Source organism: Lissotriton vulgaris, chromosome 7 (assembly GCF_964263255.1).
Source record: "Lissotriton vulgaris chromosome 7, aLisVul1.2, whole genome shotgun sequence".
In the NCBI taxonomy this organism is placed as follows: domain Eukaryota; kingdom Metazoa; phylum Chordata; class Amphibia; order Caudata; family Salamandridae; genus Lissotriton; species Lissotriton vulgaris.
In genome coordinates this window covers 243,688,877-243,708,676 of record NC_141695.1, presented here as the reverse complement: position 1 = coordinate 243,708,676, position 19,800 = coordinate 243,688,877, and the positions used below count along the sequence as shown (strand labels likewise).

The window sequence follows — 19,800 nt, the reverse complement described above, 5'->3', positions numbered from 1 at the left end:
CCCACTCAGACTCTGGGAGCCACCCAGCCCCTGTCACTCACAAACTATACAGTCAATACACAAACAGGCCAAGGCACACAGAAAAGTCAGACAAGAGAACAGCAAGTTTCTAAAAGTGCTGTTCTCATCACAGGATTTAAAAACAACCTTTCCTAAAAGATGTGTTATTAAATTCTGAGTTCAGGGATACCAGACTTTTATGTCCTATCTTGCTCCTATGGGACGATATGCTGGTAGAAACTATAGCCAGCATCCCCCCTGATAGCCTATGGGGCAGGATTGCCTTACAATAGTGAAAAACTAAAATGGCTGTAATTCACTACCAGAGCATGTCACCTGCACAAGCACATGCTCTACCTTTCACATACACTGCACCCTGCCCAAGGGGCTACCTTGGGCCTTCCATAGGGGTGACCAATGTGTACATAAAGGGAAGGGTTAGGCCTGGCCAGTGGGGACGCTGACCAGGAGGACATGGCAGTTCACAGACTGCACACAGGCACTGCGGTGGCAGGTCTGAGACATAATTTTAGGGCTACTCATGTGGGAGGCACAATCAGTGCTACAGGCCCACTAGTAGCATTTGTTATCACCTAGCCCTGGCACACTCAGTGCACTTTACTAGGGACTTCTTGGTGACATAAATATGGCAATCATTGATAACCAATCATAATAACAATTTACACAGGGAGCACTTGCACTTTGATACTGAACAGCAGTGGCAAAGTGCCCAAAGCATCTAACCCAGCAAAAACGAAATCCAGCACAGCATCAAAAATACAGGAGGCAGAGGCAAAAGGATAGGGGGAAACCACGCCAAAGATGCCAGGTCTAACACGTGTCTCCTCCAGCTGAAAGTGGGGAGAACTACCCACCCTCTTGGGAGGTCTCTTTTCTAAGGCGGAAAAACCTGGACAGACCATCAGCATTGGCGTGTTCTGTGCCAGGGCGGTGTTCCACCGTGAAGTCCATTCCCTGTAGGGAGATGGACCACCTCAACAGTTTTGGGTTCTCACCCCTCATCTGCATTAACCATCTGAGTGGCCTGTGGTCTGTCTGAACACGGAAGTGAGTACCAAACAGGTGGGGCCTCAGCTTCTTCAGAGCCCAGACCACAGTAAAAGCTTCCCATTCAATTGCACTCCACCTCTGTTCCCTGGGGAGTAGCCTCTGGCTAATAAAAGCTACAGGTTAGTCTGAGCCCTCGTCAGTGATCTGTGAGAGTACTGCTCCCACACCATGCTCTGAAGCGTCTGCTGCACTATGAACTCACTGGAGAAATCAGGTACCTTGAACACCGGCGCTGTGCACATGGCAGTCTTCAGGGCTTCAAAAGCAGTTTGGCATGCTTCGGTCCAATTCACTTTCTTGGGCTGCTTCTTAGAAGTCAGCTCTGTCAAGGGGGCAACGATGGTGCCATATCCCTTGACGAACCGTCAGTAATACCCAGTGAGAACTAAAAAGGCTCTCACCACTGTCTGGGTCTTTGGGGGGCTACCAAGCCAGAATAGTTTAAGTTTAAAATTATTTATAGAGCGCACGTCTACCAGCGGTTTCTTGGCGCTAATGCTAACATGGTCCAGGGCTAGAAAGCCGGGGGGGGTGATGGCGTTTTACTCAAGGAACTTCTTGAACAAGAAGGTCTTGAGATGTTTTCGGAATTGGGGGTACAGGGTGATGGAGCGGAGTTCAAGGGGAAGGGAATTCCAGAGGATCGGGGCAAGAGTGGCAAATTTTGAGCCTCCCCACTTCTTTCTCCGGTAGCGTGGGACAGTGAGGAGGGACTGGGAGGACGAGCGGAGTTCCCTGGTGGGAACGTAGGGAATGATCTCAGAAGAGATAAAGGCAGGTGCCACGTCCTGGCGTGCCAAAAAGGTGATAGAGGCGAGCTTAAATTGGACCCTGGCCAGCACAGGGAGCCAATGTAGCGTTTTTAGAAGACGGGTAGAGTGGTGAAATTTTGGAAGTTTGAAGGCCAGGCGGGCCGTCTGGTTCTGTATCAGTTGTAGGCGACGCAAGCTATATGCGGGGATGCCGGCATATAGGGCGTTGCCGTAGTCCAGGCGGGATACCACCATGGCCAGGATGATAAGTTTAAGAGCGGAAAAGGTGAAGAAACGGGACACCCTGCGTATAGTGCGCAGTGAAAGGAAAGAAGAAGACACCACAGAGCTAACCTGGGAGTGAAGGGTGAGTTGAGAGTTGAGTTTTATGCCCAGGGTTTTAACAGAGGAAGAGGGTACAGGAGAAGGGCCAAGGGAAGGGGGCCAGAAGAGAGGAGACCAGGGGCTGGATGAACCACCCGTCAACACCAGTTCGGTCTTGTCGGGGTTGAGTTTGAGGTGATTGTGGTTCATCCAGTCCCTGATGTGGAGCATAACAGATTGAAAGTTTAAGACAGAAGAGGGAGAAGAGGATAGATTGAAAACCAGCTGGAGGTCGTCCGCATAATTAAAAACGGCGACCTCCATCTGTTGAAGAGAAAAGATAAGCGGGGCAACGTACAGATTGAATAAGAGGGGGGAAAGGGAGGAGCCTTGGGGGACCCCGCATTGAACTTTCCGGACGTCCGCTGTAAAGTCGCCCAGGCGGACGGCCTGGGTGCGTCCCTCAGGAAGGAGGAAAGCCAGACCAGAGCCGTACCCCCGATCCCCGCCGCCTTGATACGGGACAGCACGATGGTGTGATCCACGGTATCAAAGGCGGCAGAGAGGTCGAGGAGCACTAGGGCCTGGCGCTGGTTGGTATCCATACCCTCCCTGAGGTTGTCCAGGACCGAGATGACAACGGACTCCGTAGAGTGTGCGGGGCGGAAGCCGGCCTGGCGGGGGGCAAGAGCCCCATGCATCTCCACGAAGGAGCTCAGAGCGCAGGTGACGTGGCGCTCGAGGACCTTAGCCAAAAATGGCAAGAGGGAGATGGGGCGAAGTTGGCGGGGACGGTGAGGTCTGCCCCAGGTTTTTTTAGGATAGGCACGATAACCGCAAACGTCAAGGGGTTTGGGACTACGCCTTGGGCAAGAGAACTATTGAGGAGGTGAAGGGGGGGGGTCAGGGCAGGTAGCAAATATATGCCGGAGAATGTGAGCAGGACAGGGGTCAAGCGGAGAGCCAGATTTGACCAAGGAAACTAAAGAGATCAGAGATTCCTTAGTGATGAGCTCACCCTTGGGAGGGGGACATTGGGGATCCACGAAGGAGGGAGAAGGGGGAGGGATGTTGGCCTTGATGATAGCAATTTTATGAATAAAGTAGTTATTGAGGGAGTGACAGAGATCTTCGGACGGGACGGGCTTAAGGGTTGTTCTGTCCGAGAATGCTAGGTTGTGGATGATCGTAAATATCTCTTTGGACTGATTGTCCGCGGCGAGGACTTTGGAGGAGAAGTAAGATGTTTTAGCCTCCAAGATGTCTTTTTTATATTGGGTGAGAACGGTGGTATACTCCAGCTTTAAAATGGGGCAATAATTTCTCCTCCATGCCCGCTCCGCGCGGCGTACTTTAAGTTTGGTGGCCTTGAGCTCTACGTTGAACCACCGGTTGGCATTCTTCTCGCGCTTGGAGGTGATAAGTTTGAGCGGGGCGACGGAGTCACAGCCAGAGGAGAGCCAATGGTCGATGGCCTTGACCTGGGAGAGAGTGGAAAGACCCTGCAAGGAGGGAAGGGAGGAGGTGAGAAGGGAGGAGAGATTTTCCGGATTGACTCGGCCCCAAGATCGAACCCAGGTGTTTTTGGGGCGGGGGGGCTTAGCTGGGGGGTGGGTAGGAAGGGAGAATGAGATCAGGTGATGATCAGACCATGAGCAGGGCGAGATGGAAAGAGAATCCACAGGGCAATTCAGGGACCAGATCTGGTTGAGCGTGTGACCTTTGATATGAGTGGGGGAGTGAACGAAGGATGTGAAGTTAAGAGATTGGAGAGTGTCAGAAAACTCCTTAGAGGACGAACATTCAGCAGGGTCAGAGGGCCAGAAATTGAAGTCGCCAAGAAGTAGAATAGCAGAGTTATTGACTGTAATCGTGGCTAAAACGTCCAAGAAATCAGAGAGAAACTGTATGGGGGATTGAGGGGGACGGTAGGTGAAGAAGCAGGTCAGAGGGGGAGAGGTGGAAGTGGTGCGAATCACCAGATATTCGGAGGTCGCAATACCGGGCAGGGATAGAATTTGAAAGGGAAGATCGGCACGTGCGATGACTGCCACGCCACCCCCAGCTCTGCCGGTAGGGCGGTCAGCCCTAAGGGCATAGTAGGTGGCCGGTAAGATGGATAATAGGGCGGGGAGGGAGTCATCGCAGAACCAGGTCTCCGTTAGGAAGAGGAGGTCTGGGGCGTGAGTATCCAGCAGGACCGAGAGCTCATGCGCGTGCGCGACCGCAGACCGGGTGTTGAGATAACACGCCGTGAGGGCTTTAGGGGTAGCTGGAGGAACAATGCTGCAAGGTATAGAAGAGGGGCCGACGGTAGGATGGGGGATGTGAGGGGGGGCGGTAGGGGCAAGAGCAAGGGTGCAAATGCGAGAGCGTGTGGAGGCTATGAGGGGCCAAGGTCCCTGGAGGCTGCGCAGTTGGTCCGGGGTGTAGGTGATAAGCGAGGCAGAGTGACGCGCCCCTAGTCCCGGACAGTCGCGGACGGGCGCAGACGGGCTTGCCATAGGCGCTCCCGCTGCGCTCGTCCGCTGCGCTTCCTGTAAATGCACATTTATATACCAGTAAGGGGCGTGGCCTGTAGGGGGCGGCGTCAGCGCGCACGCCTGAGCTGATGGCGGCCGCTCGAGAAATGCCCAACACAAACAGAGCCAACACAGGATAAATCGTAAGTGACACCACACAATGAGCAATTTTTAAAACAAGAAGTAGATTTTAAAAGTAATTTGCCAGAGTTAACGTACCACCAGCTCCCGGCTTTTCGCCTCAGGACTGGGAAAGCAATCAATGAAGCGCTAGCAGGTCAGCGCTTATGAAGGAGAAGGTGAAGGGGGCGTGGCCTGTGGGGGGCGTGGCCTGTAGGGGCGGCATCAGCGCGCACGCCTGAGCTGATGGCGGCCGCTCGAGAAATGCCCAACACAAACAGAGCCAACACAGGATAAATCGTAAGTGACACCACACAATGAGCAATTTTTAAACCAAGAAGTAGATTTTAAAAGTAATTTGCCAGAGTTAACGTACCACCAGCTCCCGGCTTTTCGCCTCAGGACTGGGAAAGCAATCAATGAAGTGCTAGCAGGTCAGCGCTTATGAAGGAGAAGATGAAGGGGGCGTGGCCTGTGGGGGCGTGGCCTGTAGGGGGCGGCGTCAGCGTGCACGCCTGAGCTGATGGCGGCCGCTCGAGAAATGCCCAACACAAACAGAGCCAACACAGGATAAATCGTAAGTGACCCCTCACAATGAGCAATTTTTAAAACAAGAAGTAGATTTTAAAAGAAATTTGCCAGAGTTAACGTACCACCAGCTCCCGGCTTTTCGCCTCAGGACTGGGAAAGCAATCAATGAAGCGCTAGCAGGTCAGTGCTTATGAAGGAGAAGGTGAAGGGGCGTGGCCTGTGGGGGGCGTGGCCTGTAGGGGGCGGCGTCAGCGCGCACGCCTGAGCTGATGGCGGCCGCTCGAGAAATGCCCAACACAAACAGAGCCAACGCAGGATAAATCGTAAGTGACACAACACAATGAGCAATTTTTAAAACAAGAAGTAGATTTTAAAAGTAATTTGCCAGAGTTAACGTACCACCAGCTCCCGGCTTTTCGCCTCAGGACTGGGAAAGCAATCAATGAAGCGCTAGCAGGTCAGCGCTTATGAAGGAGAAGGTGAAGGGGGCGTGGCCTGTGGGGGGCGTGGCCTGTAGTGGGCGGCGTCAGCGCGCACGCCTGAGCTGATGGCGGCCGCTCGAGAAATGCCCAACACAAACAGAGCCAACACAGGATAAATCGTAAGTGACACCACACAATGAGCAATTTTCAAAACAAGAAGTAGATTTTAAAAGTAATTTGCCAGAGTTAACGTACCACCAGCTCCCGGCTTTTCGCCTCAGGACTGGGAATAGTATCAATCTTTGCCTGTATGGGCGCCACTTGGCCGCTCCCTACCTGGTGTCCCAAGTACACCACAGATCCCTGCCCTATTTGGCACTTGCTGGCCTTGATAGTGAAATTCACTGTCTATTTTTCATCTCACCTTTGAATGAAACACAAAGTGAGGGGAGCTTAGTTTCTTGAATCAATCCTTTGTTTTATTTTGTTTTACTTCATTTGAACTGTTTTGATAATTTTTTATCAAATTTGTGTCATAAGTTAAAGATAAAAAGATAAAAAATGATCAAAACTAAGGTCCCCTCACTTTATGTTTCATTTAAAGGTGAGATGAAAAATAGACAGTGAATTGAAATAGGCAGCATTGGCGTTTCTTTATTATATAGTACATAAGGCAGTGGCTTGGCCTTGCTGCTTGGGAGCCCATACCCAGTGGTGTTTAGTGGCCTTGATAGTGATGCATGCCCTTTGCAGACCCTTCAACACTTCACAGAGTTGTTGCAAGTGTTCTTCCCATGTGGAGCTGAACACAGCAATATCATCCAGGTATGCGGCGCTGAATTCCTCCAGCCTGGTCAATACCTGGTTAACCAGTCTCTGGAACATGGCTGGGGAATTCTTCAACACAAAGGGCATGACTCGGAATTGGAAGTGCCCCTCTGCCGTTGAGAATGCAGATCTCTCTTTGGCCCCATTAGTTAAGGCAATCTGCCAGTACCCAGAAGTTAAATCAAACGTACTGAGGTACTGGGCAGTTCCCAACCGATCCACAAGTTCATCAGCTCTGGGGATGGAGTGTGCGTTAGTCTTCGTGACCGCATTGAGCCTATGGTAGTCCACACAAAACCGGGGTTCTGGAGTGGCATCGGGTGCAGCAGCTTTTGGTACTAAGACCACTGGGCTAGCCCAGGGGTTGCTGGAGGGATCAATCACCCCTAGCGCCAACATCTTGGAAACCTCTTCCTTGATGCTGGCCCTGACCTTGTCAGCTACTCTGTGAAATTTTTATTTCACAGGTAAACTATCTCCAGTGTCCACATCATGGACGCACCAGTTAGTGATACCTGGGGTCAGAACAGGGGGGCAAACTGACGCAACACTTGGCGACAGTCCCTCTGCTGATCTGGGGTCAGGGTGGGCGAGAGGATCACACCATCCACTGACCCGTCTTGTTCCTTCGTTGCCAGGAGGTCAGGAAGAGGGTCACTTTCCTCTTCCATTCTAGCATCTGTAGACATGAGCATTGTCACTTCAGACCTCACAAAGTGGGGTTTGAGGTGGTTCACATGCAAGACTCTCAGGGGCTGCCTGGGAGTCCTCAAGTTAACCAGGTAGGTTACTTCGCTCTTACGCTCCACCACCTCATATGGCCCAGTCCACCTGTCTTGGAGCGCACAAGGCTCCACTGGCGCCATCACTCACACTTTCTGCCCAGGTTGAAATTCGACCAGAGTGGTATTCTGGTCGTACCATCCTATCAATTCTTCCTGGCTAGCTTCTAGGTTCGCCTGAGCAAGCTTCCTGAAGCATTGTGTTTGGTTGCAGATGGCCAGCACATAGCTGAACACATCCTGGGGGGCTTTCCCACGGGACTTCTGCCATCCCTCCTTCACCAGAGTGAGAGGTCCTCTAACAGGGTGGCCATACACAAGTTCAAAGGGACAGAACCCTAAGGACTTCTGAGGCACCTCCCTGTAGGCAAACAACAGGCATGGTAACAGGATGTCCCACTTCTGTCTCATGGGCTCCGCTAGGCCCATAATCATACCTTTCAGGGTGCGGTTGAACCTTTCAACCAACCCATTCCCTTGAGGGTGGTAAGGAGTGGTGAACCTATAAGTTACCCCACACTCCTCCCACAGAGGCTTCATGTACCTAGAGATGAAGTTGGTACCTCGGTCAGAGACCACCTCTCTGGGGAACCCCACACGGGAAAAGATCCCCATCAATGCACGGCCCACCACGTGTGCTGTGATTCTCCTGAGAGGGACTGCTTCCGGGTACCGGGTGGCATGGTCCACCAAGACCAGAATGAACTTGTTGCCTAAGGCTGTCTTGGGGTCCAGCGGCCCCACGATGTCGATGCCCACCCGCGTGAAAGGAGTGCTCACCACAGGAAAGGGTTGGAGGGGCGCCTTGCACTTCCCTCCGCTCTTGCCACTGGCCTGACATGGTCGGCAAGGTCCCGACGTGCTTTCTCATTTGGGGCCAGTTGAAGTGGGTGACAAGCCTGTGTAGGATCTTGTCTTGCCCCAGATGTCCTGCGAGAGGCACGTCATGAGCCAGACCCATTAGGAAGTTCCTGAAGCGCTCGGGTACCACCAGCACACGGGCTGCACCAGGCTCAGCGAACTTAGGCTCACTATAAAGCGAATCATCTTCCCAGTAAATGAAATGATTCTTGGTCCCTAGGCCTGCTGCCTTGTCTGCGGCCTGTTGCCGCATACCAACGAGAGAAGGGCACTCCGTCTGTGCCTTGCAGAACTCCTCCTTGGAGGGGCCACCCTCTTGCTGCCAATGGGTCAGCTCAGGCAGTTCCCCCAGTTCAGCCACTTGTTCCCCGGTAGGCTCTAGGGCATCCCCCTCAGGTTCTGCTTCCTCCGGTGCCGTGGGATCCACAGGGGCGGGTTTCCTGCAGCCCCTGCCTCCTCTGTTCCTGGCAGGTCTCTGGGCCACTGTTTCAGGCTCCAGCTCTGCTGAATCACCCCTACTTGCTGCAATAGCACGCGTGGTCACACAGATCCACGCAGGCAAACCTAACATCTCCAGATGAGTTTGGTGCTCTACATCCTTCCATTGAGAACTCTCCAGGTCAATACCTAGCAGACAGTCTACAGGTAAGGCATCACTGACAACAACTTCCAAGAGACCAGAAACTCCCCCCCCCCACTCAAAGGGAATACGCGCCACTTTGCAGAGGTGCACTGAGCAATCAGCTGAAACTACCGGGCAGAGTACATTGGGGATACACTGCTCTTCAGACACCGACTGACACCTCAAGGATGTTACTCTGGCTCCTTTGTCTCTCGAAGCCTCTATTTCCCTTCCATTGATGGTCACCTTCTGCCTGTATTTCTTAGTGTTAGGGGGCAGTAATATTTCTTGGACCACCTCTTGGTCTCCTAAAGAGACAAGGTTCATAACTGATAGCTCCCCCCATTCACTGGAGACCAAATCCCCTCCCAAAGCTACACTTGCTAACCCTGGGACGGGAGCACCAGTGGGTGCTAGGTTTTTCTTGGGACACCTGGATGAAAAGTGGCCCACCTTGTTGCAGTTATAGCATGCAGAGGGACCTTGGTTATCCCTTCTGCCTCTAGGGGGCCATGGCTGTCTAGGCCTGGGGGTTGGGACTCCTTACCCTGGGAACTATTTGGTGGCCCTTTAGAAACCTCCTTTTGGTTACCCTTGTCCCCCCCCACTCTTCTGCTGGGGACCCTGCGCACCTTTGGCTGTGGTACCGACAATTCCTCTGTGGACCCTGGTACTGGCCCAGCGGTCCGCCTCCTCAGCAAGCTCAATGGGGTCTGTCTAAAAGATGCTGGCCCAGCTCTGGAACACAAAGACTACTCAAGTGCTCCCAACTGATTAAATGCAATAACCCCTTAAAATCAGTTACCTTGCTGCCCTTCATCCAACCTTCCAGTGCACGTGAGTACAAATTCACATATTCCATCCACATTCTCAATCAATCAATCAATCAAGGCATTTATAAAGCGCGCTACTCACTTGGGAGGGTCTCAAGGTGCTGGGGGAGGGGGTACGTTACTGCTCGAATAGCCAGGTCTTGAGCTGCTTTCTGAAGGAGAGATGGTCCTGGGTTCGCCGAAGGTGGGTGGGGAGGGAGTTCCAGGTCTTGGCTGCCAGGTAGGAGAAGGATCTTCCTCCGGCGGTGGCTCTGCAGATGCGTGGTACGGTGGCGAGGGCATGGTTGGTTGATCGTAGCTGGCGGGTGGGCGTGTAGAAGGTCATGCGGTCGTTGAGGTACTTGGGGCCCAGGTTGTGGAGAGCCTTGTGTGCGTAGGTGAGGAGTCTGAACGTGATTCTCTTGTTGACGGGGAGCCAGTGCAGGTCTCTCAGGTGTCTGGTGATGTGGCTGTGTCGGGGGATGTCCAGGATGAGTCGTGCGGAGGCGTTCTGGATGCGCTGGAGTCTTTTTTGAAGTTTGGCTGTGGTTCCGGCATAGAGGGTGTTCCCGTAGTCCAGTCGGCTGGTGACAAGTGCCTGGGTAACTGTCTTCCTGGTTTCAGTGGGGATCCATCTGAAGATCTTGCGAAGCATGCGCAGGGTGTTGAAGCACGAAGATGAGACGGCGTTGACTTGTCTGGTAATCGACAGGGAGGAGTCCAGGATGAAGCCCAGGTTGCGTGCGTGGTCCGTTGGCTTGGGAGCCGTGCCCAGGGCTAGGGGCCACTAGGAGTCGTCCCAGGCGGAGGGTGATGATCCCAGGATGAGGACTTCCATCTTGTCTGAGTTCAGTTTAAGGCGGCTGTTCCTCATCCAGTCGGCGACGTCTTTCATCCCTTCATGCAGGTTGGCTCTGGCGGAGGTGGGGTTGTTGGTGAGGGAGAGGATCAGCTGGGTGTCGTCGGCGTAGGAGATGATGTTGAGGTTGTGTTGGCATGCGATGGCTGCGAGGGGGCTCATGTAGACGTTGAAGAGGGTTGGGCTGAGTGAGGATCCTTGTGGTACGCCGCAGATGACTTCGGTGGCCTTGGATCTGAACGGGGGAGGCGGACTCTCTGGGTTCTTCCGGCGAGGAACGAGATGATCCACTCCAGAGCTTTCTCTCGGATTCCGATGTTGCTGAGGCACTTCACTAGGGTGCGGTGGCAGACGGTGTCGAACGCCGCAGAGAGGTCCAAGAGGATGGGGGCCGCTGTTTCCCCATTGTCGATCAGGGTTCTGATGTCGTCGGTGGCTACGATTAGGGCGGTCTCGGTGCTGTGGTTGGCCCGAAACCCGGACTGCGACTCTCTCTTCTTGGAGTTTCTAAACTGCAGTATGTACTGCTCTGGAGTAAGTCCATACCTGAGACATAGGGCCTCTTTCATATTGGGGTAGGTCATGGCACCTGCTAACTCTAAGGGTTCTAAAGCACTCCTCCCAGAAGCCTCAAAATGTTTCCACAGGCCCGCCCCCCGATGCTGTTCAGGCACACCATTCATTCTTAATGCAATTTCATTAGAAGTAAACCAGGCATAGATATCCTCACTCCTATTATAATTCTGTACCAGGTCCTTGGAAATATATACTTTACTCCCCCTGTTACTCAAAACAGCTCCTTTTCTGCTGCTCACTACATCAGTCCTGCCTGATAATCAATATCCAAATTAATTATCAACAACAGAAATGTCAGTGTACTATGTCTTATGGATAAAAGTTTTCCATCATCTATGGCTGTGAAGAAATACTTAACTAGTGTGGAATAACGTACCTTATGTATATTTTTAACAATAAGGTAGGTTAAAACAAATACCATAAGAATAACCCCGTTGTCTCTAGGCAGATTAAAGTTGTAAGCTTGGCGTTCAGAATGTGCCACATTGTGTGCAATACTCTTTTAATTGAATTCCTCTGTTGAAACTGTGTTTAGTAGCTGTATAATTGCACTGGGGAGGAAATCACTGGCATGTGCCTCTGTAGAAATTTAATATACACAAGCTTACAATATAAATGTATGAGCTTTGGTGACAAGTGCTGTAATAATGAATTCCCATATTAAAATGAAAGGATATTTTGATCAGCATTCTCTAGTTTTCCACATAGGAAGTGTATCCAGTCCTCTTGCTGTCTGCCATAGAGACAGGTGGATACGTTGAAAAGGCTCATGACATATACATACGTACATAAAGGTCTGCCTCATTCATTTTTGGTGTGTCTAGCTGTCATTTTGCTGCCGCCCACAAAAACATAAGTATGCCTGAACACAAGTGAACTTTAGTGTCATGATTGTAAGTTAGTGCCTCAGTTTGCCAATGCTTTTTATTATTCCTATTCTTTATTGTTTTTTATTTACTTATATTTTGTACTTATCCTTGTATGTTTAAGCTGTCTACATTTTACAGTAATTCCAAGCTAGTAGTACCTTTTTTTGCGTCAATTATTTTCTATGTTCTGCATTAAACTAAAAGGGTATCTATAGTTGTTGTAAGGACACCTGTCCATCAAAATCAGAAATACATGTCCATTAAGATGATGTGTGGTAGTTATTTTTTTAAATTAAACATGTTTTATTGCAAACCACTTTTATGCTGCCATATTTAGGAGACAGCGAGCTTTCTCCAATTGTGCGGTATGTTTGTGCAATACAAATGTTTTGTGCAAGGTGAGCTAGCCAAGGCCTGGCCTATTAACTTTGCCAGTGCTTGTTTATTTCATTCTTGGTTGTGGTTTATGCGTGTTCGCTTACTCGCTTTGGTTTGCATTTTTCATTTGCAAGTCCATAAGTACAGCGTCTGATAAAGTCATTGCATCTATCTTTGCATCTTGATTTTCTAACTGTTCTTGGATATTTATTTCCTTTGTTGTTTAAATAGAGTATACGTTTTTTAGGTCTCGGCTGGGCAGCGCATGCGCTGTCTCATTCAGTATTGTACAGTACTGTGGGGGAAACTCCACCCACTTTCTGCCCATCATTTTCATTGGCTGCAATCATAAATTAAGCCATCTAATTGTTTAATGGCTTCTGAATCCCGCCTCCTGACTACCATGCCGTCAGTTTTGGTCTTCCGAGGCTATCAGCCCCTTTACTTGAAAAACATTTTTGTTCCCTTACTCATCCTCGTTTCCTCCCGCAGTCTGTAATTGTTTTTACCACAACCGCCCTCCTACCCCCTCCCATTCATGCTTTCTTTAACCCCTTCACTGCGGCGGCTAAGGGGGTGGGGCGGAAGAGCGGCTGGCGCATGCTGGTGACGGAACTGATCCGTCACCAGCATCGGTTGCGCTGTGCTCATGACGGAGCGGTTCCGTCACGGCCCCGCCCGCTCAATAGAACGTTCAGCGCAGACGCGGAATCCGCGCCGCGCAGGCGTTCCGAGCAGGTCGTGACGGAACCGCTCCGTCATCAGCACAGCGCAAACGCAGCTGATGACGGAGTGGTTCCGTCACCAGCAGGGAAGGGGTTAATGACCGCACTTCTGTTTATTTTATATGACAATCATGCGTGGCATCTGCTCCTCTCAGCTTATTTTGTGTTATTAAAATTCAATTCGAAATACCGTTGTTACTTGTTGACCGATATATACAATACACGCTATACTCTATCGAAATCTAATGAGTATTCCTCAATTTTGGCATATTTTCTTATACTGTGCCTTACTTTATCATTATGACCCCTAATTTCTAAGGTGTTATTGCTATCGATTTTCAGAGCAATGATCAAATATACTTGCCCCCTAATGTCTCTACCTTGCATTTTTGTGCTTAATTTTCCATTTTAACGTACTGCATAGTGTTGTACCTTACTCTATTGTCCATACCTGTTGGGATATCTATTGCATAGCTATATATCCGTCAATCATGCGATCATCTTTCATTTGCACATTTCTGTTTTTTTTTATATACCACGTATAGTGCCTCATTGTCCCTACACTATAAGCATGGGGAGATCTTTTTTTTTTTGGCAGGTGCCAACTATTTGTTACCTATTAGTTGACAAGAAGTTTCATCCACTCTTCACGAGTATTAATGCCCTTATCAAAGGTATCAAGGTGGCACATACACCATCGCTCTTTCATTTTCTTAATTACATCTAGGTTACCTCCTCTTCTACTTATAGTAACTTTCTCCAAAATATACCACCTGAACTCATTCCAAAGGTGGTTTATTTTCTGAAAGTGCTCTGTGAAATTGATGGACCTACTCATCTGTGCACAGCTCTTGAGGTTAATAATATTGAAACCATAACCAGAGAGCAAGAAGATAGCACAGAAACATTACTTTCATGAAAAAACTAGAAAAATCAAATTGCTATTTGTCCATCGCCTCCCATCTCATTCAGAAGTCAGAATAACTTTATTTTGCCGACATGATGAAGGCATAAAAGTATACTACATGTATAAAAGGATAAAAGATAAAAACATTCCACATCCTTACAGTATGATAATTGTTAAGATACAATACCTATACAATTTCAAAACATATGATAAAAATTCATACTTGATTAAGTTCATATTACAATTAATTGGATCCGCAGATTGAACGTCTCTTTTTTGGAGCAGTTAAAATAAAGGATGCCACAGAGGAACAGATAAAGGGGTCAGACAATAGCTGTAAATAGTAAAAGGCCACACAACATTGTCTGCCATCTCATTTTTGATCCATTCCAGACAGAAGAGGATTAGAGATATTTTGCAGATTTGTGCTGTAGTCAGTGTCCACTTCCCACGGAATGAAGAAAAACTTTTTAGCCCAGCTCAAGCTGAGGATATAACTTCATTCTCATGCAGAGTTGAATTCTTTAGTCCCCAAGTAGACACAGTAGTCAAATGACACCAGTCCAGTGCCCAATCTTGGGTACAACAAATCACTCTATTTCTCGGTATTTTATAATGTACAATGTGCACAATTATACCATTCTCCTGTACTGGCTTTAATAGGACCTGCCTCTTCTCCACTGACCACAGAGTATGTGCAGCCAGCTTGCCTTCCTGCCATGGGACAAGAGCTGATTGATGGCAAGGTGTGCTCAGTGACCGGCTGGGGTAATACTGTATATTATGGTAAGTATAACTGAGCTCAGTGAGCATTCTTTCATACGTTATTGTTCTAACAAGCAGTCTCTCATTGCCTGTAACACAAATATTTGTGAATGTGAGTTTTGTGTTACTGATACTGACAAGTGAAATAAAATCCAACTAACAGCAACCTATGTCTTCTTTTTTGATGTTACAGGGGTCTCCAAACCGGTCCTGGAGGGCCGGATTCATGCCAGGTTTTTGGGATATCCCCATTGAGATACATGTAGTAATTTTAAAAATCTGGCATGGATCCGGCCCTCCAGGACCGGTTTGGGGACCCCTAATGTATAAGATTAGAAGGCTCTGGGCCTGATTCACAAAGGTAAGCATAAAAAGAAAGGACTGCTCAATCATTTAGGGTGCACAGTTTCACCAATGAGTGCAGAGACTCCACAGTCGTAAAGATACAGCTCATAAAGTACCCTTTTGAAGAGGAAAATAAGTGTAAGTGTACCTACGTGAATTGGGCCCGGGATTGCTATATGTGTGGTGCTGCAATCCTCTGAATGTGAAAACCAGTAAAAAGACATACCCTGTCAATTTTCCACTTTCGATCTAGGGGTTTTATGAATGCTGTATTCATTGGAGAAACCATGGTTTTTGTTATCAGTATGAAATCCTGAGGAATACCAATATCAACTCTTCTAATTGGGTGAATCAGCACATCATTAGTAGGCAACTTTTCACATGCACTTTATTCACCCTCTCACAAGCATGATTTGAACTGCTACTGGTGACTGATTGATTGATAATACTTTTATTTGATTTATAAAAATCATAAAAGGGTGGGTCTTACCACCATACAAACAGCATGTACGTCATAACATCGGCATAAAAACAGCAATAAAATCACAGAAAAGAGGAAAGAAGCATTATCTTAACAATCTTACACAAGTATACAATCGCAGTGTAAAGTTTTAAGGAATTGGCTAGGGGGGGATATGATTATCTCATAGGAACCGCAAAACGACTGATGATTGTTCTAAGAAAAAGTGCAAATACTTTGGGGAATAAGTGAGTTCGGTGGGAGATACACATTTTGACTCAGATTAAAGAACACAGCCTGAAAACGTGAGAATAAGGGGACTGACAACTACCTGATGATGAGGAGAACAACCCCGTGTACTCCCAGTACAATATATTTTTTAAACAAAAGATCAACAGCATTTGCTCTACTGGTTAATTTGAAGAATGTGCTAGACAAGAACATTCAGGGAGTCACTAAAATTAGGGCAATAATAGTTGACAAAACTGGATATATGGCCCTCCCACCCTCCTCTCGGTTCTGTTGTTCCCTTTCATTAGAGGTCAGAGAATATCTTTTTGTCTCCGTTGTAGGTAAAGCTCTTGCAACTGGGTGAACGCAGTGGAAAGTGCCAGACGGCTGTCAGACATAGGGTTTTTGTACTTAGGTAAATTGTTCCACCAGGTTTGATGGACCTGCCCATGTCATATTATTTGCCTCTTTAAACACGCCCATTTAATCTTTAGGATCCATTCCTGTCAGGTGGCAACCAACAGGATATCTGCATTCCCAGATCCTATTTCCTATTAGATAAATTCTTTAAACTGTCATTTAAATATTAGATTGCTATTAGTTAGCATTACAAATGTGTTAATAGCTACTGCTGCATATTAATTAAGTAAATTATTAACTATTAAGTGAATACATTAAAAATACTTCTTTCTAGGTTACCTTTTCTGTGTAATTTCTGATAATATGTCCATGGGAACAAGAAACTCATATTGTGTTATGTAGCAAATGTACCTGAAAAATGTAAAGTCGGTTCTTAAACAAGAGACAGTAAAGATTTCCATGGCTACACTTAAAAAGAAAATGTTTTAATATCGCTATTTGAACTTAGCATAAGAGTTAATGAGTCCCAGGGCCATATTTCATTGCGGGCCTCACGGGGGCTACAGGTGTGGTTACACACTTTCTGCGGCCCTGGTGCACTGCGGTATTACTCGAAGTCCCCATAGACCCTTGTGCTGGCGCACATATTGCCAGGGCTATTCTAAAGGGGTGTTACCCCATTTGCCTGGGGACATGGTCTAATGCAAAAGAGGGCAACATTATGCCTGTATGGCTCACCATGTTATGGACATGGGCACAGGGTCAAAGAGGCCAAGACGAAGTGCACTAATTGTGTGTCTCGAAAAGGTGGCACACTGCCAGTTGGTTTCATGAGAGCAGCCCTATGGACAGGGGAAGGGAGTCTCACAGACCCCGAGACATCATCCTGCATGCGGATGTAGGTACTCACTGCATCCCCTTCCAGGAGGATCCCTGGCTCCCTTTTGCAGTACAGGTTAAAGCAATCTACACAGTGAAAGAACAAACAGCTGCTTCAATTGGCCAGTTCATCTTTCACTAATACTCTTCCCCAACTATGAGGCTGCTGTGTGGGCAGTGCAATATCAGTAGTACAGAGCACTGCCCCTGTTTGCACCGGTGCATCAATATGAAGTTGTACCATGTAACTATTTGTAATAAGACCCCAAGTCCTTTTGTAGGATGCAGTCCATTAGTAAAGCGTTTGTACAGTAGCTTCTTGGCATTTAATTATAGGGTCTTAGGATTGTCTGTTCCTAATGATAAACATCTTAGAGGAGTTATATGAACTCCAGCTGTAACTGGTTCCCTAGTTACTTGTGCAAATGACACAATAAAAAGGAGGATTGTTTAGTAGTCTCCCTTATATCCTCTTATGTTTTAGCCAATGTCTGTCTGGAATACTACATCAAGTAGTTTAATTTTTATTTTTGGTGAGAACTTTTTAGATTGTTGGCACACATTTGCTTATCCTAATACTGTGCCGTTTTTCTAATACGGCCACAAGTACATTTGTACGATACAGTCTAGAGCAACATGGTCCATGTATGTAGGATTAGCAGTTTCATCAGGAATATGATTTCTAGAGTAGCGTCTTAAAATTAAATTCTTCTCATGTTGAGCCTGTCGGTTCCTCAAGATGAAAAACGTCGAGAAGATACATGAACTCCAACAAAAACTTGTTTCCTAGATATTGCTGCAAATGACACATTAGAGGGTGAATTATATGTACAAGTCACCCTGATGCCCTCTCTTATTTTCACCATCTCCTATTAAGAATACCACAACAGACGGTTTCATTTCTTTTTGTTTATTCTATGTTTTTAAGACTTTTTCCATCCTCAAACTTGAGTGAAAGCATGCATACCTTCAACCATTTCTTTTTTAAACTCTTCTTGTCTGACACAGGCCAGCCATCTGACATCCTGCAGGAGGCCAGCGTCCCCATCATGAGCAGCAGCATGTGCAATGGTCCAGACTTTTATGACAACCAGATAACTGATAAGATGTTCTGCGCCGGATACACTGATGGTGGTATTGATGCTTGTCAGGTAAGGGCCTAAATTGTTCAAACTAGGAGGCGGTGTATGGATTTAGCCAGAATCACACAATATTTTGGTCAAGTGCTTATGGTCGTATTAAGAACCATAGGTAACTCCTAGATCAACTTCAGTATTGCAACATATCCCAACAAGCATTGGCATAGCATCTTTGGGAAAATATCAGTTTTTAGCCAGATCGATTGGCTTTGTCAATATCTTTAATCTATGTTTTAGAGCATTGTGTTTGCTGTGCAACATGTTGAGAACTTATGATAAAAAAGTGTTATAAGATTTTGATATATGGTTAGTACTCAAGACTTAATAATAGTTTTTTTTACATACTTTCAATTTCTGAGGGCTTTAACTGTTGTAGATAACAGCTATTTATTTATTTATTTATTGAACTTGTATTGCGCACAGCTACCCGCAATGGGTTTCCCGGCGCCAGGGACAGACTGAAGAAGAAAACAAGCAATTGCTGAAAGAAAAGAAAAACAGAACCGAAGAACTTAGAACAGAAGAGTCTTCAATTTTTTGCGGAAAGCAAGAAGACTAGTTTCTGTTTTTAGCGCCAACGGGAGAGCATTCCACATCTTAGGTCCTAGATATGCGAATGAACGGCCTCCCATTTTTGCCAGTCGGATTCTAGGAATCACAAGATTGCCATTGTTGGATGACCTAAGAGAGCGGCCAGGCTGATATGGCTGGGCAAGATTGTGCAGGTAGATGGGAGCAAAACCCTGACGAATCTTAAATAGGAAGCACAAAGTTTTGAAGACCACACAATCAGAAATTTTTAACCAGTGAAGGTCACGCAGAGCTTGCATTGCGGACGTTCTACGTGGAACATTGCGCAGCAGGGGAGCAGCTGAGTTCTGTACAACCTGGAGTTTATTGATTGTGGCTTTATCTGCTCCTAGATAGAGCACATTGCCATAGTCGATGCGGGACATCACAAGGGCTTGTACGACAGTTCTTCGAGTGGACTCAGGCATCATCCATATTATCTTCTGCAGCCAGCGTAGAGTATTAAAACAGATTGCAGCGACCTTAGTTGCCTGCTGCCTCATCGAGAGTTTATCGTCGATCAGGACACCGAGGTTACCAGCAACAGGCACGGGGGTAGGCAGCGGACCCATATCACTGGGCCAGTGTCTAGAGCCCCACAGATCTTTATGTTTGCCTAGTATGATCACCTCGGTCTTGTCACCGTTGAGCTTTAGCAGATGCGCTTGCATCCAAGCTGCAACACGAGAAAGGCCAGTTTTAAGGGCAGAAGTGTCCTGAGCCCTGCTGCTAGACAAAGAAAACACAATCTGCGTGTCGTCTGCATATGAGTATATAGACAGACCGGCGTCCTCTACGATAGAAGCAAGTGGTCTGATGTAAATATTGAACAACAGAGGGCTCAATATAGACCCTTGAGGGACGCCGTAAGCAGAGGAGTGAATCGCAGATTCAGCTTTGTTTGAGAAAACCTGAAAGGTGTGCTCATTGAGAAATGAGGCCACCCAGGCAAGCGCAGGTCCAACAACACCAAGGGAGCAGAGAGACTCCAATAAGATGGAATGGGACACGGTATCGAAAGCAGTGCTTAAATCAAGAAGAATAAGCGCAAAGGTCTCACTGCTATCGATACCGTGTCGGAGTCGCTCAG

The 19,800-nt window shown here is 47.7% G+C and overlaps 1 protein-coding gene across 5 annotated transcripts in view; it reads left to right on the top strand.

The window, feature by feature from the left end:
• The window catches only part of HPN (hepsin), a 389,596-nt gene that overhangs the window by 353,090 nt on the left and 16,706 nt on the right, over positions 1-19,800 (top strand). For 3 of the 5 annotated variants that reach the window (XM_086930020.1, XM_086930018.1, XM_086930019.1), the window contains 2 exons: positions 14,625-14,747; positions 18,010-18,152. In XM_086930020.1, coding sequence (XP_086786146.1) covers positions 14,625-14,747; positions 18,010-18,152 — 266 coding nt within the window. The remainder of the gene's footprint in view (positions 1-14,624; positions 14,748-18,009; positions 18,153-19,800) is intronic. The other 2 variants (XM_086930022.1, XM_086930021.1) reach the window with 1 other exon arrangement.